The sequence below is a fragment of the Ammospiza nelsoni genome, chromosome 13, assembly GCF_027579445.1.
Source record: "Ammospiza nelsoni isolate bAmmNel1 chromosome 13, bAmmNel1.pri, whole genome shotgun sequence".
Lineage (NCBI taxonomy): Eukaryota > Metazoa > Chordata > Aves > Passeriformes > Passerellidae > Ammospiza > Ammospiza nelsoni.
In genome coordinates, this window is record NC_080645.1 from 14,872,036 (window position 1) to 14,888,029 (window position 15,994).

The following is a 15,994-nucleotide window of genomic DNA, read 5'->3' on the forward strand; positions in this document are numbered from 1 at the left end:
GATGATACTTCTACAAAATTCTAACTTGAAAAACTTCAGGAGGGAGCACACTGTAAAGAAATTATGGTTTCCAGCACTTTGTGCTTAAACATCTTTGGAGAGAAAATTTTCCAGGGAGAGGAGAGATGGTTAGAAGATACCTGTTCTTAATCTTAAATAAACATTCACATCATAAATGGACTGAGTAACATTAAATGTAGCTAGGTTAAGCTCTGGTATTCAGAAGTTAAGGGAATTTTTCTGAACTAGTTTAGGTGTACAGTCCTGCTGCCACCTGTGCTGTTGTCTTGTGGATGGATGGCTTGAACTTGTAAAGGGACAACATTTATTTCCAGTTGTCTGGTGAAAAGCTGGGAAGTGAAGGAGAGGTGAATTGTTATACCTTGCTGATTTCATGCTTGAGTCCTTACTGGTTCACCACATCTTTGGATAACGAGACACTGATTTCAAATACTTACTTTTTGTAGAAAAACAGCCTTAGTGTTAGAAGCAGTTGACTGACCATGAACTGTATGTTGGTCAGAGCTGATCTCAGAAGGTTTTGATTATCTTCTCATCTGTTCTGTGGTGTGCTTTGTCTTTGGTTTGAGCACAGGTGGAAGAACTGAAGGAAACAGTGAAAGAAGAGTTCATGCCTTGGGTATCACAGTATCTTGTGATGAAAAGAGTCAGTATTGAGCCTAACTTTCACAGCTTGTATTCAAACTTCCTTGACACACTTAAGAATCCAGAGTTTAATAAAATGGTTCTGAATGAAACCTACAGAAATATCAAGGTGAGTAGTGCAAGTTTTCTAAAGGCAGCACAGGAATGTGCTGTTCTCCTCATGCTGTTTGTTTGTGTGGTGCTGATTCTCAAATACAGAATATCATTCAAAAATATTCTTTCTGTCTTACCAGTAAACTTACAGATTATCTTTAGGAATACTAGGATTCTTTTCAGTTTGGAACATATGAAACACTTAAATTCTGTAATAGGAGGGCAAATTTGCATTTGAATTAATTTATGTAGGTGGACTTCAAAGTTGTGTGAGGTTTGCAAATTGTAACCCAAGGGAAAATTGATTATGGTCCAGTTGTTTTCTGTGGAGGAAAGTGCAAAGATAGAAAATGACACTCTGCTCTTTTGGCCCAAGAGGAATGGAGGGGAACTGTGTGTTTAGAAAATGGGGGTGTAAAAGCCAAAATTTATTGGAGGGCTAAGATAATGTGGATGGGAGGAGGAAGCAACGGCCCAAAAGTGATGACCAGATGAAAGAAGTTTGTAAAGAATGCACTATTTTTAAACCTGTTGGTGGAATTTCCTGACCACCATGGGTTACGCTGTAGTGCAAAAGCATCTCCTGGCTCTTGAGAATTCAGCTGACCCTGCTCTGTTCAGCTGATGCTCCTCTGGAGTTAAGGAACACAACTAACAGCAGAATACTTGTTTTATGATTGGTGACATGATTTATGTTTTGACATGACAATGAGATGGTTTCCCTGGAAGGTTAAACTGTAGCCTTCAGGTCTGTGATGAAGCATTTAGAGGAAGCACAAGTTACACTCAGCTCTGGGAGTAGTTGTAGCAGTCTCAACAGAGTAAATGGTAAGGTCTGGGAAAACATAATCCTCTTTTTTTGATCCTTTTAAAGAAAGGAATTCTGTAGTCATTACAGTGTAGATCTACAGAGTGCTGCCTTCAGGTGAAAACTGTTCAAGTATCTTTGTAATGTGACTGAAGCTCAGAACTTAATGTTCTAAAACTTTGCCTTCATTCAGATCAGCTGTTGGATTTGGAGTCTGGTTATCTTCTGCTTGCTGCTTGAGATGCTTTTTTTTATTCTTTGTTAGGTGCTATTGACATCAGATAAAGCTGCAGCCAACTTCTCAGACCGTTCCTTGTTGAAGAACCTTGGTCACTGGCTGGGAATGATAACAATGGCTAAAAATAAGCCCATCTTGCACACGGTGAGCTTTGCAGATTGCCTTGGCATGAATTGGTATGCTGTTATGCAGTAGCATAGGCTATTTGGGAAATCTTACCACCTTTCTGATGCCTCTTTTATGTGCCAAATTCAAAGTATGACTCCAGAGTTGGTTATTTAACGCTTCTAAATATTTTTTTTACATCAGAAAAGTTAATAGCTAAATTTATTTTGGCAAAAGCTTGTTAATCCATATAAAAATGTGGATGTATAAATCTTTGTTCAAAAGTAACTGCTGCTTAGCAGTCTGTAGAATTCAAGGGCTATCTTGGCTGAGCCTTGCTTGTATCTGAAAAGGAAGTAGTGTATTAGTGGAATTGTGCAGTGTGTTTGCTGTTTTCTCTACCTTCATTCCCACTTCAATTGTTTTTCAGGATTTGGATGTGAAGTCACTACTACTGGAAGCATATGTTAAGGGACAGCAGGAATTGCTTTATGTAGTGCCATTTGTTGCCAAAGTCTTAGAATCCAGTGTCAGGAGTGTGGTAAGTGTCTTTGTACAGACAGAATTATTGCTCAAATGGCAAAATATTGCAGGAAGTAATCAGCTTTTGTCACAAAATGAAAACTAGTGGAGAGAAATAAAAGGGATATAAAGGCATAAAGTCAAGGAGTGCTCCTTGTGTGGAGGGGAAGTACATAGCCATGCATTTTTAATAGATGGTATTAGCTGAAATGTACTGTGGTATCCCTGGACAGAACTCCATTGAGAAATGGAAGGAAGCCATTGAAGAGATTCTGGGATGTATTTATTCCTAGTTTGTTTCTGTTTGTTTTCCTCCCACACGCTTTGATCCTGATCAGCTTGTCGGTTCTGCTTGACATAGAGGTGATCTTTCAAGAAGGACCAGGTCATTGTGTTTCCACTTAAGTTCCTAATGTATTTCTAGTTATACTGAATCACTGGAATAATTATTACTAAAATACTAAATTCTACTCTAATCACAGCTGTACAAAGGTTTCCATGGCTGTATGCACACATAGCTGCTTGTGTTCCAAACATTTCCAGTCATAAACTATCCAGATGATTCAAGAAGTTTCTGTAATCCTGCTCTCTTCTTTCTCTTGTAGGTCTTCAGGCCTCCAAACCCATGGACAATGGCCATTATGAATGTTTTAGCTGAGCTACATCAGGAACATGATCTAAAAGTAAATTACTGGATTTTTTTCTGTAACTTCTGAGTGTAAGGTTTTATTGAGATACTACTCAAGGATGTTGTGAAGGACTAAGCAGCAGTCCTCCTCACTGCTTTAGCATGGGGAGATTACTTGGGAATTGCTTAATTTGGTAGAACTTGAATGAAACTCTTCTCCATGAGGTCAGCATCAAGATAGTTGTCTAATCCTCAGTCATTGTTGGTCTCTGAAAGGGGTGGCATTAGAATGGGGAGTTGGGGTGTCAGGTGGCTCAGTCAGTAGATGTTTTGGGTATTTTCCTTGTGACATGACCTAAACTAGAGTTGTTTTGCAGTTGAATCTGAAGTTTGAGATTGAGGTGCTCTGCAAGAATCTTGCACTAGACATCAATGAGCTGAAACCTGGAAGCCTCCTGAAAGATAAGGACCGTCTGAAAAATCTGGATGAGCAGCTGTCTGCTCCAAAGAAGGATGTGAAGCAGCCAGAAGAGCTACCACCCATCACAACAACTAGTAAGTACATCTCATAGATTCCAGAACAGCACTGTTCAAGTTCAAATAAGACAAGTTTTGCTATCACAAAATAAAATATGAAGCTACATATGCTATTGTAATATTCCTGAGTGCTTGGGAGCACTTAGGTAGTTTTGTAAGAAACAGGTCTACAGAGTTTGGAGATGGGAAGGGAATGGAAGCCATTATGAGGACTAATTCTGTATTATGTATTATGTTTGTGTAGCTACTCCTTAGACTCCCTCCTATTAACAATAGACCAGGTGCTAAAACTGTCATAATAAACAGCTCTCTTAAAATGTACTTAGGCTACTTTAGTACTAATTATTAGGCAAATGGAAATGAAAGTTGCTTGGTAAGTTTAGGAGGTTTCATGATCAAACTGCAAACTTTATATTTCTAAGTTATTTCTTGGTTTAAATAAGAATTATATACTTGTTTTATAAGCAATTGCTTTTCACTGTGATTTCGTAGTGTCTCAGTACAAACCTACTTGTGTTCTCCAGCTGCTTCTACAACCCCAGCTACCAGCACCACTTGTACAGCCACGGTTCCTCCACAGCCCCAGTACAGCTACCATGACATCAACGTCTATTCTTTAGGAGGCTTGGCTCCACACATTACCTTAAATCCAACGGTAAGTTTCAGAGCTGATTTAGTTTGCTGTCTTACAGCCAGGGTTGATGCAGATCTCAGCTGGTGGGAGCTATCAGTATAGAAGGAGCCTCTGTGCTCCTTTTGTCCAGTTATTAGCTCACCTCTTAAGTCAGTCTTTGCATTGTTAGTCAGCTGCAACTTGGTTAGAAAAATAATAATTTGTTCTGGTTTCAGATTTATCAAATACTGTAATAGCTGCATGGGGAACATGGGAGTACTGCACACACTATGACAGTGCACTTATGAGTGATTGAGAAAATGCAGGTGTGGGGGGCAGGGATTCCAGTGTACCTCATTCTCTCCCCTGTCCCATGCCCTGCAGATCCCGCTGTTCCAAGCGCACCCGCAGCTGAAGCAGTGTGTGCGGCAGGCCATCGAGCGGGCGGTGCAGGACCTCGTCCATCCCGTGGTGGACAGGTCCATCAAGATTGCCATGACCACCTGTGAGCAGATAGTCAGGAAGGACTTTGCCCTGGATTCCGAGGAGTCCCGGATGCGTGTGGCCGCTCACCACATGATGAGGAACCTGACTGCTGGCATGGCCATGATCACCTGCAGGGAGCCTTTGCTGATGAGCATAGCTACCAACTTGAAAAATAGCTTTGCTACTGCACTGAGGGTAAGAGCCCCATCATTTGGAGTTTATATCCAACTTAGGGGACTGTAGGCATCCAGCATTCGTAAATCAATTCTGTACAATGTAGACTTGTTAATTAATTGTGTGGCTTAACTAGCACGGGGGTGAATTCACTGGGTAACATTTTTTCACTCTTGTGGAATTACAGTGGAAAAAAGTGTTGTGATTCCAGGTCAAACACCCTTGAACTGAGATGGTAGATCTTAGTAAATGGCACACCAACTTCCTATCTTTTTATTTTGCCCAGTGTTCTCTCCAGTTAAATCACATCATGGAAGCCTTGGAGGCTTGAACTTTCTGCAGGGTTTGAGGCTGAAAGGCTAAAGTGTGGAAGACTGAATTGATTTTGGTGATATCTTATACTGTTTCAGCATGCATGCCCCAGGCATATTTTATTTACTTGTGCTGTTAGCAGCTAGGTAGTTTAGACTCTTCTGCACAGCTTGTGAATTCATTGCGTTTTCTAGAGGCTGTTATCAGGTCTCTTAATGAAGAAAATAAGACCAGCCTGTGAACCGCTGACCACAACAGTGGCTACTACAGAATTCTTGCCATCAGTGTCAGCAACAGGCACAAGAGCATAAGGATCTTGGAAAAATCAAGACACAGCTGTGCTTTCAGCAATTAGAAATTAATCAGTTTTTTTATCCCTGAAGACATGACATTGGAACAAATAGAGTTTTAATCCAATGAAGTTTTTAAAGGGGCAATTGTAGAAAACATTTTGTTGCAGAAAAGGCTCTGTATGAAGCATCTCAAAATTCTTATCTGGCTTATTGTTATGAAGTGGTTTAACAGAAATAGTATAATTTTCAGGATTATGGAAGAGCTGTTTGCAGACAATGAACTCCAAGTAGATGGGACAGGCTACCTTTATAGATGTATTCCATTTCTAGTGGAAGTTGCTGCATTGCACCCTGGAAAAGGGCTTCTGTTCAGGGTTCTCATAAAGCAGACTCTAGGAAGGAAGAAAGAAAATCTGATTCCTTATCAGAAAAGGAACCCACTGAAAAAGGCTTGGGACTCCTCTTTTGCACTGTTAGTGGTGCACCTTTATATCTTCCAGTTGCAGCCCAGGAAGTAGAAAAACTTCTACTGTGATGCAAAGCCTTCCCTGCATTCGCATCACTCTGTGTGTCTGTCTAAAGCAGGCCTTTATTTCTGTGCCCTGGAGATGGGTAGGTGGAGAAGATGGAGGCCTCCTGCTGTTTTGTTCCATGTTGAAAGTCTTTACTGTCGTCTTGTCTACATGTTTTATTCAAAGCTATGCAAAATTAAATTTAATATTGTATATTCTGTGGGAAGGGAGTGTGATCCTAAGAGCATTCCTTTTTATTGCTGGTTTTCTTCGTAAGCAGTGGTGCAGATTTTAAGGCTAGTTATATACAGGGAAATGTTACATTCTTCACTGATGATTGTGATTTTTCAACAGGCAGCCTCCCCACAGCAGAGGGACATGATGGAGCAAGCAGCTGCCCAGTTAGCCCAGGATAACTGTGAGCTTGCCTGCTGCTTTATCCAGAAGACAGCTGTGGAAAAGGCAGGCCCTGAGATGGACAAGAGGCTCGCAACTGTAAGTATGGCTCTGTTGAAGAAGTATCCTGTGTGCTCATACACATCCATATGGGTGTGTAAAATGCAGTGTGGTGTTTGTGCTTTTGGCAGGAATTTGAGCTCAGGAAGCACGCTAGGCAAGAGGGGCGGCGCTACTGCGATCCCGTTGTGTTAACGTACCAGGCTGAGAGGATGCCAGAGCAGATCAGGTTAAAGGTGAGGTCTCTTCTGATGCTGCTCTTCTCTCCCTCCTGATAAGAAAAAGAGGGTGGCACAGCATCAGCTGAGTAATCATGTATTGTTAGTCTTGCCTAACAGTGCAGCTGCTGTCATTTTGATTAGTATGGAAACACATAAACATGTTATTCCAATTTGAGTATTTATATAATTTTCTCAATTCCTTGAGTCTCTATTTCTGTGCATTTCTTCTCACTGTTTTGTTGTCTTTATATTTTATTTTCTTTTGTATCCTTTCTGTGTTCTTCCTTTAAAGGGCATACAATGTGCTTTCAGCAGACCATTTCTCAGTATTCAGTTATTTCTTGTTCTGGGAATGTGGGTTTCATTTTTAGAGCAAAATTCCCCTCTTAGAAGGTGCGGAAGGAGAGATAGGACCTCAGTGCAGAGCAGTTGAATCCTACTTGATGTCTAGGCCACTTTATTTAGGAGTAGCTACCTGCCACACAATCTGCCCTCAGTTTTTACTGCGTCAGTCTTATAAATGAGCTAAATGCCTGTTCCTTTTGTTGCAAAGGTTGGAGGTGTGGACCCAAAACAGCTGGCTGTTTATGAAGAGTTTGCACGCAATGTCCCTGGCTTCTTGCCCACCAATGACTTAACTCAGCCTACAGGATTCTTGGCTCAGCCTATGAAGGTAGAGGTTTCTGAATTACTTTTTGGAGAACTTGTGTTTTTGTTAGAAGGACTCAAGAGTGAAGTGTTTGTATTGTTTGGGGATAGTGGTAGAAAAAATGCATTTGTTCTAAAGACAAAGTAATGGTAACATAAAACTTCCATCCAGCCTTGGGGATTTGTAACCCAAATTGGGACAAATTCTGCAGTTTAGGATTACTACATGTAGTTTTAATTGCAGTGAAACATTTTATTCAAATCTCTACTTTTGAAGGTCATGGATGGCAAATCTGAATTTTAAGATAATTGAAAAGTTTTTGTATGCATACATAAGGCCTTACTGGCAGAACAAGAGGGAATGGCTTCAAACTGAAAGAGGTTTAGATTAGATGTTAGGAGGAACTTCTTCCCTGTGAGGGTGGCGAGGCACTAGAAGAGGTTATCTGAAGAAACTATAGATGACCCATCCCTGAAGTGTTCAAAGCCAGGTTGGGTGTGGCTTTGAGCGACCTGCTCCAGTGGAAGATCTCCTGGCTCATAGCAGGGCAGTTGAAACAAGATGGTCTTTAAGGTCCTTCCAACCCAAACAATTCTGTGATTCTGAAGGAGAAGAGCCAGTCAGTCAGTATTTGAGTGTCACAAATGCAATCCTTGCAAAAATCACTGATTCTCACTTTCTCTTAAGCAGCAAGCTTGGGCTACTGATGATGTAGCTCAGATTTATGACAAATGTATGACAGAACTGGAGCAACACCTGCAATCCATTCCACACACCCTGGCCATGAACCCTCAAGTCCAAGCACTGCGCAGCCTCCTGGAGGCAGTGGTGGTGGCTCGGAACTCCCGGGACGCGATTGCTGCACTTGGACTACTCCAGAAGGTGAGTGTTGACATCTCATCTCTGTAACAGCTTGCTTAGAATTTATTACTCACCTAGCTCATGGATTGTCTTGCTGGTGACCTTGTTTCTTCATGCATCCTGTGGAACTTGCTGGGTGAGCAGTACGGAACTGCTGTCTTTGGAAATCTGATAAATAAGATTGGGAGGGAGCTGTTGTGTTCACATAGGGTATTGCACACATGGTGTTGAGACTGCTGTGGAAGAAGGAGGTGTACAGAATCCTTAGTTTTGTTCAGATGTGGTGAGTGGAGAGCTGCTGCAGTCCAGAGTGGTCTGATTTCAGGATGTTTTGGAGGCTAAAAAGGTGTTTGAACTGCCCTTGTAGTTAGATAGTATTGAGCCTAGTACTAGATTTCTAGTGGCACACTTGGGGTTTATTTTGCAGTAACTGATACATGACTATGCATGGTGGATTGACCCTGGCCAGCTGCCCTATGTCCATCCAACTGCTTCCTCTTCAGCTTTTCTGCAGGATACAGAGAAAACACAGGGAAGACTAGATGATATTTGTTCAGATTATGACAGTTTAATAGGGAAAATAAAGGCCATTTGAAAAAATTAAACTAAACTGTCTACTTCCTATCAGCAGGGAGATGTCCAGCTACTCCTCTCAAAGCAGGGCTTCAGCGCATGTGACATTTGCCTGGAAACACAAACATCAGAACCATGAATGCTCTATTTCATCCTCCTTTCCCTGAGCGTTTATTGCTGAACATGATGTCATATGCTATAGAGCATCCCTTTATTCAGTTTGGGTCAGCTGTCCTGGCTGTGTTACTTCCCAGCCTCTTGTCCATCCCCAGCCTACCCACTGGTGGAGGAAGCAGAGGGGGAAAGAAAAAGCCTTGATCCTGTGCTCGTGCTGCTTGGCAACTGGCAAAACTGTGCTGTGTTTTCAACACTGGTTCAGCACAAATCCAAAGCACAGCACCATATGGGCTGCTGTAAAGCAAATTAACTCCATCCCAGCCAGAATTTGTAGGCTGTACCAGTGGGAAGTGTTGCAGTGAGCTCTGTGATCCAAGCTGGCATCAGTGCCTGTGTAGTAGTGTAAAACAAGTGACAGACATAGAGAAAAATCCACTTGAGAATAGTGTAAGGATACTGAGCTGTCTGCATGAGGATCCAAGAACAGTGCCAGAACAGAGGTAACCAAAAGCTGGAGAGAGACTCTTCCTTTTTTTCTGCTAGTGCTTTTACCTATTTAAGGATCCAATCCTGACTAGAACTTGACCAAATAAATTGTGTTGCCCATGTAAAACTCATCCTCCATTTGCTGTAGACTAACGTCTGAGTGTTGCAGCTCTCTCTCTAAGGAAGCTGCTCACTTACCTCTGGCAGGTTCTGTAAATATTTTCTCAGGTAGTTTTCCATGAGCTGTATGCAGAATTACTGTATGCAGAGGAGGCATTGACTTAGGGAGACTGCAGCACAAAGTAACAGGGTCTGTCATGGTATTTGTGCACATACCAAGCTAGTGAGGCATAGAGAGACCTGTAGGTTTGTTTCTGATAACGTAGCTGTGTACAGTGCATGTATAGATGACATAGTAGCTGGTAAAATCTCACACAGTCTTACCAAGAGGTCAGCACAATTAAACTTTTTTTTTTTTCATGTCTTGTGGTGATAATTGTTGCTGATGTAATGTGCAGAAGATTTGGAAGAGGACTGGTTTTTCCCTCTGCTAACAGGTTGCATCTGTTCTAGGCTGTAGAGGGCTTGCTGGATGCCACCAGCGGGGCTGACGCTGACCTCCTGCTCCGCTACCGTGAGTGTCACCTGCTGGTGCTGAAGGCTCTGCAGGATGGCCGTGCCTATGGATCTCCGTGGTGTAACAAACAAATCACTAGGTCAGTTACAAGGCAGCAAGAACACTGATGTAGCTTTGGCCATCTTTTGGGAGTTCCTGTATTACTCTGAATTTTCTGCCCGTTAATATCTTGCTTTGCTGCAATTTGGACAGACAGAAAAATAATCAGCTTTTTTTGTCAAAATTAACTAGATCTTCTGATAATGCTAGTTCATCCCAGAACATGATAGGAATCTTTAATGGAATTAAGCATTAGAGCATGGTGTGGGCTTTTATTTTTTTCCCTGATTTTGCAGAGAATATCTCTGTGTTGTCACAAACAATGTGACATGGCATATGCCTGCAGCAGAAGCTTCAACTGGGCAGATCTGCCAATTCATCCTTGGAAGAGAGACTTCTTATGCTGAATAAACTGAAGCTCTTGAAGGGCTCTTGTGACCGGTTGTGCAGGGCAGTAGATGGTCGAGTTTGACTGTTCTGAACTTCAGCATTACCTTAGAGAATGCTCTAGAAGAGGCTTCTTTTGAAGCTGGGTAATGAATCACAGTGAATGTCACAGTTTCTGAAGTACTAGATTTGAGTTGTTTCACTTAAACTGTGTTGTTGAAGTACACTTTTTGTAAGAAGTCCCATTCTTCAGGTGCCTGATTGAATGCAGAGATGAGTACAAATACAACGTGGAAGCTGTGGAGCTGCTAATCCGCAATCACCTTGTTAACATGCAGCAGTATGACCTTCACTTGGCTCAGGTAAAGAGAATCTGCTCTTTTCAAGGAGGAGGGATGCACTCGCTCCACTGTAAGATCTGTGGTTGAACTCTGTCTTTTTCATGTTGACAGTCCATGGAGAATGGCTTGAACTACATGGCTGTGGCATTTGCCATGCAGTTGGTAAAGATCTTGTTGGTGGATGAGAGAAGTGTTGCCCATGTAACAGAAGCAGATCTGTTTCACACCATTGAGACACTCATGAGAATTAATGCTCATTCCAGAGGAAACGCCCCGGAAGGGTGAGGCTATAGTATTGTGCAATGTGTTACTTTTTTTGTGCTCATTTATGATTTGCATATTATATAGGCAATGTCTCATATCATTCAGTCATACAGCTTTTAACTTTCCCTAAGGCTGCAGTCCTTTCTTAGTTTCAACTGTCACTCTAGTGTAAATGGGCTCATCTTAGTCAAAATAGAGGCAGCTGCAGCAGCATGTGAAGCTGAATGCTTAAGCAAGAAAATCTCTCCATGCACTCTAGTCCAAAATTCTGTGCAACTGTGAGAAATTTGTTTGAATTCCTGCTTTATCTCAAATTTATGCAATATTATTGCCTATTTAAATCTTACATATTTAGGTCCGAGTATATTAATTTCTTATTCACTAATAATCCAGTTGTACAATCTTTTCTGTTTAGAGCTTACAGAGCAATCCTCCACCAGTCTCACATGGCTTATGTATCCATCAGCAAACTGCCCAAACCATTTGGGTAGCAAATGTTGCCACAACACCTGGAAATACCTGTGGGACTTGCAGGCTTCTTATTTGTAAGGTGGAAGCAGTTGTTGCTGGGTTTGAGAATGACACAGATTAGAGCTTGGAGAACTTTGAATAGCTGTGAGAACAGCCAGCAGCTGGCTGATGGCAGTGGCTGCCATTACCAGCGCAGCTGCTAATAGGATGTCACAAAACCAAAGTCCTTCCATCTGCAGTTGGCGTGGATAGACTGTCTTCACTGTATGGCTTGGCTTTCACTGCAGCCAGATCCAGTCAGGCCATTCAGTACTGGCATCTCCCTATCTGAGAGCATTTTAGGGCTCCTGAAGTCTGCAGAAGAGAAGCTGCTTCTAGTCCCTGTGGTGTTTTGTTGCAGCACTCCACTGTACAAATTGGGGTGGAACTTCAAAGCTTATGTGATTTCAGTGTTCCTTCTTTCATCATAAGTGTATCTGCTTTCATGACTTATTTCTGCTATTCCAGTGAGGACTGTAATATAGAAAGTTTTATTATAAGAAATAATTTGCTTTCTTTCAACTCTCTTTGAGCTTCCAGTTCCTGCACCTTGTGGAGGAGGAGGAATTCTAACCCAGCTCTTGCTCTGTTCTGTTGCATTAGATTACCCCAGCTGATGGAAGTGGTCCGATCAAACTATGAAGCAATGATTGACCGTGCTCATGGAGGTCCTAATTTCATGATGCATTCAGGAATTTCCCAAGCTTCTGAGTATGATGACCCCCCAGGCCTGAGGGAGAAGGCAGAATACTTGCTGAGGGAGTGGGTGAACCTCTACCATTCAGCTGCAGCAGGCCGTGACAGTACCAAAGCATTCTCTGCGTTTGTTGGACAGGTAGAGCTTTTGGAAAGAAAGGTGCTTTTTATTCAACATAAGTAGGGTGTGATGCCCTCCATTTTAAAGCAGTGTTATAACCTGTTAGGCATCCTTTTGAAACTTTCAGGTGTATGGCAGTTTACTGTCAAAGTTCTGTCTGGTTTTGATAAGGCCCTGTTGTCCACCAAATCATGTTCTTCAGATACTGTAGCAACAGGCTGTCACTTCAGACCTTGAGTTCTGAGATAGTTTGGTGGAAAAAGAACTTGAGTTTGGTGGAAAAAGAACTTGAGCTGAAATAGCTCTTGGAGATAGTTCTGTCATGCTCTGTAATGAGCCTTGACTGGTGTTGTTCCTTATGAGTAACAGCAAAAGCTCTGACAGCCTACAGGAGGTTTTCACCAGTTGAGATTCAGGTAAATTGTTTCAGGTCATGTGGACAAGGGAATTCTTTTTCAAAATTAAATCATTAATAAGGAAAATCTTGAGACTTCATTAGCTGAAGTGGTGCTTAAATTTAAACAATGTCTAACGTCACGTTGAACATGGTCCTTTTAACCATTGTTAAAGGACTCTGAAGCACCTTAACAGGTGTGGTGAACATCACAATCCCATCTGCCATCTAGGTGTGATTGAGGAGGGAGATCCCCTCAGTGGCCCAGCATGTGTGGTAACAAACTCCTGTATTTGCAGGCAGCTCCTTACAGCTGAGTTCGTTGCATGCAGCTCCCTGACTGCAGCTGCAAGAAAGCCTCTGACTTGGCCTTTTTGCACTGAGTTCTTTTTGAGTTTGTGACACAACCACAGATATGCTGCAGACTTTGCAGCTACTAATGAAGAGAAGCTCAGGCTTTAGAGCATGCATGAAGATTGTGACTGATGCAGTGGGGTTTTTTATTTATTTTATTTTAGTGTCCTTTTGTGCTGGTTATAGACAGCTTTCAGTTGGTCTGACTTCTACTGCATAAAACTTTTTGAATGCTTTTAATAGATAATGTGCTAAACATACATCTTAAAGAAATATTTTACTATTTTTATGATCTCACTTCTTTTACTTTAAATCATGCTTCTAAAGCACACTTCAGTATAGAGTACTCACAATACTTAGTATACTTTTATCCCACTTCACTCTCTATCACACTTGTTTGATTACCTTTTGTATATATTTGATCAGTTTTGAAAAAGCCATTTAAATATATTGAAGTGCAGTGTTTACTCACAATTGCTTCCTTACAGGCTTTAGTAATAAGTTTTAAATAATATTTTCCAATAACTACATTAAATAAGGTTCTATTACTGAACTCAAATGACTGGCAAAGTGTTGCTTCCTTCCCACAAGTCTGTAGGACAAGAAAAAGCACAGAACTTTTAAGGCAGATACCTAAATTCTTTGGGCTTTTTAGAAAAAAAAGTTTCTCCAGAAATACTAAAATTTCTCCACATTGTATCCAAGTTACCTGTTCTGCTCTTTTTATAGCTTTATGTCCAGTAGGAGTTTAAAGATAAGATGCTTTATTCAAAACCCCCAAGTTTTCTACAGTGTACTTTGTTTCATTTTGTTGGTTCTAATACTGTGGCTAACAAATAAAATGAGGTCTCGGGGGTTTTTTATATGAGTATTATTAAAACAACTCCCCCATGCAAAGCAAAAAAGCCCACCCAGTCTTTCTCTGTGTGTAATGTTTATGTTAGGAAAATTTGCTTTCCAAATGCAGTTTGCTTCTACAGAATGGGGCTGCCAAGTAGTGGTGATTGCTGAGCTAGGAGCTGCAGTCTGCCCTGCCCAGAGCTTGTGCTCCTTATGTTCTTCATGCAAAGCTGAGTGCTGGTGGCAGCACTGATGCTGAAACAGGCTTCTCAGCTATGCTGATGGTTGGAGAGATTTGGGATTCAAAAGATTGTATTTGAGAATAAATATGTTTGCTAAAATTGTGTTGCCACCCTCAAATTGCCATGCAAACAATAATCTCTCAGGAGTGCATGACAAAAATTAACTGTTGTGGCAGCAAGGAGGGTGCTTTGTGAAGGGTGTGTTGTTGGAAATAATTTGTAAAATGAGCTGTCTGTGGTTGTGGTGCTGATGTCTTTTCCTTTCCTTTCCTGGTTAGATGCACCAGCAGGGGATCCTGAAAACAGATGACCTGATCACCCGTTTTTTCCGTCTCTGCACCGAAATGTGCGTTGAGATCAGCTATCGAGCCCTGGCCGAGCAGCAGCACAACCCTGCAGCCAACCCCACCATGATTCGAGCCAAGTGCTACCACAACCTGGATGCCTTTGTGCGACTCATTGCACTGCTGGTGAAGCACTCTGGGGAGGCAACCAACACAGTCACAAAGATCAACCTCCTGAATAAGGTGGGGAATCCTTCTTGTCCTCTTTGCATTTAAAGTGGGTTGTCAGATGTACCTTTGGTAAACCCAAGGTGCAGACCTGAATGTGGGCAGCTGCTGAAGTGTCTGATGAGAGCTTAGATGGGTTGATCACTGATAAACTTTTGAGTGAACCACCAAGATGCCAAGGGGCTTTCTTGTTCACAAAGATTTCATCTCAAACCAATCTGAAATTCATCTTTGTGCCTTGAAATGAAATAGCCACTGTTTTAAGGTTGTTGATTCCTGAGTGTTTGCCTTCATGTTGTCTGGGTCTTGCCTTTGCTCTTACAATACATGGGTTATGTCTGGATCGTCTTAGGTAGTCTGAGACCTTCAGATACTGCCCAGTCAGTCACTGTGACTGTGGTCCAAGGGACAAGGAGAGCAAAGCAAGTGGTTAGGAATTGCTGAAACAAATTGGAATATTCATTTATGCAACACTTCCAATAACTAGAGTTTTTGGTTCTTGTTAGAATCTACTGATTATTTTTTTACTGATGGTTAAAGTATTATATGTAGTCTGACCTGCAGAGTAATTCTTGCTGTCTCCACGTGTCTTAATCTCTTTAGGTTCTTGGTATTGTGGTGGGAGTTCTTCTGCAAGACCATGATGTTCGGCAGAGTGAGTTCCAGCAGCTTCCTTACCATCGCATTTTCATCATGTTGCTGTTGGAATTAAATGCTCCTGAGCATGTGCTGGAGACCATCAACTTCCAGACACTCACAGCTTTCTGGTATGTATTTGGGATTAGCCACAGTGCTCATCCTTTCTTTGTAGGATCCAGGATTTTCACTTAAAGGCTATCTGACTGTTCTTTGTGGTAGCTTCATCACCTTTGGAGTAACTGGTTCTATGTGGACTGACCACTTGCTTGTTTTAGGGAAGATGACTGGTAAAACCCAAGATGCTCAAATGCCTTTGCTTTTAGGGCTATGTTTTTCCCTCAATGTTATGAAAAGCAATCTTATTGCTGTGCACTTCTAACCTGCTCTAACTTTTCTTTCAGTAACACATTTCACATCCTGAGGCCTACAAAAGCTCCAGGTTTTGTTTATGCCTGGCTGGAACTGATCTCCCATCGGATATTTATTGCAAGAATGCTGGCACATACACCACAGCAGAAGGTGTGGCTGCAGTTTATCTTTTCTGGATTAAAAAGCTCACCCAGATGTTTATCTGGTGTGGTGCTGTTTCACATCTCTTAAAGTGCACTAGTAGCATGGCTGTTCTGTTTTTGTTGTCTTCCATATTCACAGTAACCTAACTGCATGGA

General features: G+C 41.7%; 1 protein-coding gene and 1 non-coding gene across 8 annotated transcripts in view; both read left to right on the top strand.

Annotated features, from left to right (window-relative positions):
• CNOT1 (CCR4-NOT transcription complex subunit 1) overlaps positions 1-15,994 on the top strand; it is a 56,622-nt gene that overhangs the window by 34,670 nt on the left and 5,958 nt on the right. For 4 of the 7 annotated variants that reach the window (XM_059481242.1, XM_059481246.1, XM_059481244.1 and 1 more), the window contains exons 25-42: positions 596-775; positions 1,833-1,949; positions 2,341-2,451; positions 3,038-3,115; positions 3,438-3,615; positions 4,122-4,252; positions 4,595-4,891; positions 6,342-6,482; positions 6,575-6,679; positions 7,218-7,337; positions 8,001-8,195; positions 9,924-10,066; positions 10,667-10,775; positions 10,866-11,035; positions 12,132-12,363; positions 14,454-14,702; positions 15,291-15,454; positions 15,728-15,845. In XM_059481242.1, the coding sequence (XP_059337225.1) occupies positions 596-775; positions 1,833-1,949; positions 2,341-2,451; positions 3,038-3,115; positions 3,438-3,615; positions 4,122-4,252; positions 4,595-4,891; positions 6,342-6,482; positions 6,575-6,679; positions 7,218-7,337; positions 8,001-8,195; positions 9,924-10,066; positions 10,667-10,775; positions 10,866-11,035; positions 12,132-12,363; positions 14,454-14,702; positions 15,291-15,454; positions 15,728-15,845 (2,838 nt within the window). The remainder of the gene's footprint in view (positions 1-595; positions 776-1,832; positions 1,950-2,340; positions 2,452-3,037; positions 3,116-3,437; positions 3,616-4,121; positions 4,253-4,594; positions 4,892-6,341; positions 6,483-6,574; positions 6,680-7,217; positions 7,338-8,000; positions 8,196-9,923; positions 10,067-10,666; positions 10,776-10,865; positions 11,036-12,131; positions 12,364-14,453; positions 14,703-15,290; positions 15,455-15,727; positions 15,846-15,994) is intronic. The other 3 variants (XM_059481243.1, XM_059481247.1, XM_059481245.1) reach the window with 1 other exon arrangement.
• LOC132079288 (small nucleolar RNA SNORA46) lies at positions 1,272-1,410 on the top strand. The gene has a single exon (XR_009419381.1). It is a non-coding gene; the product is annotated as a small nucleolar RNA SNORA46 (small nucleolar RNA).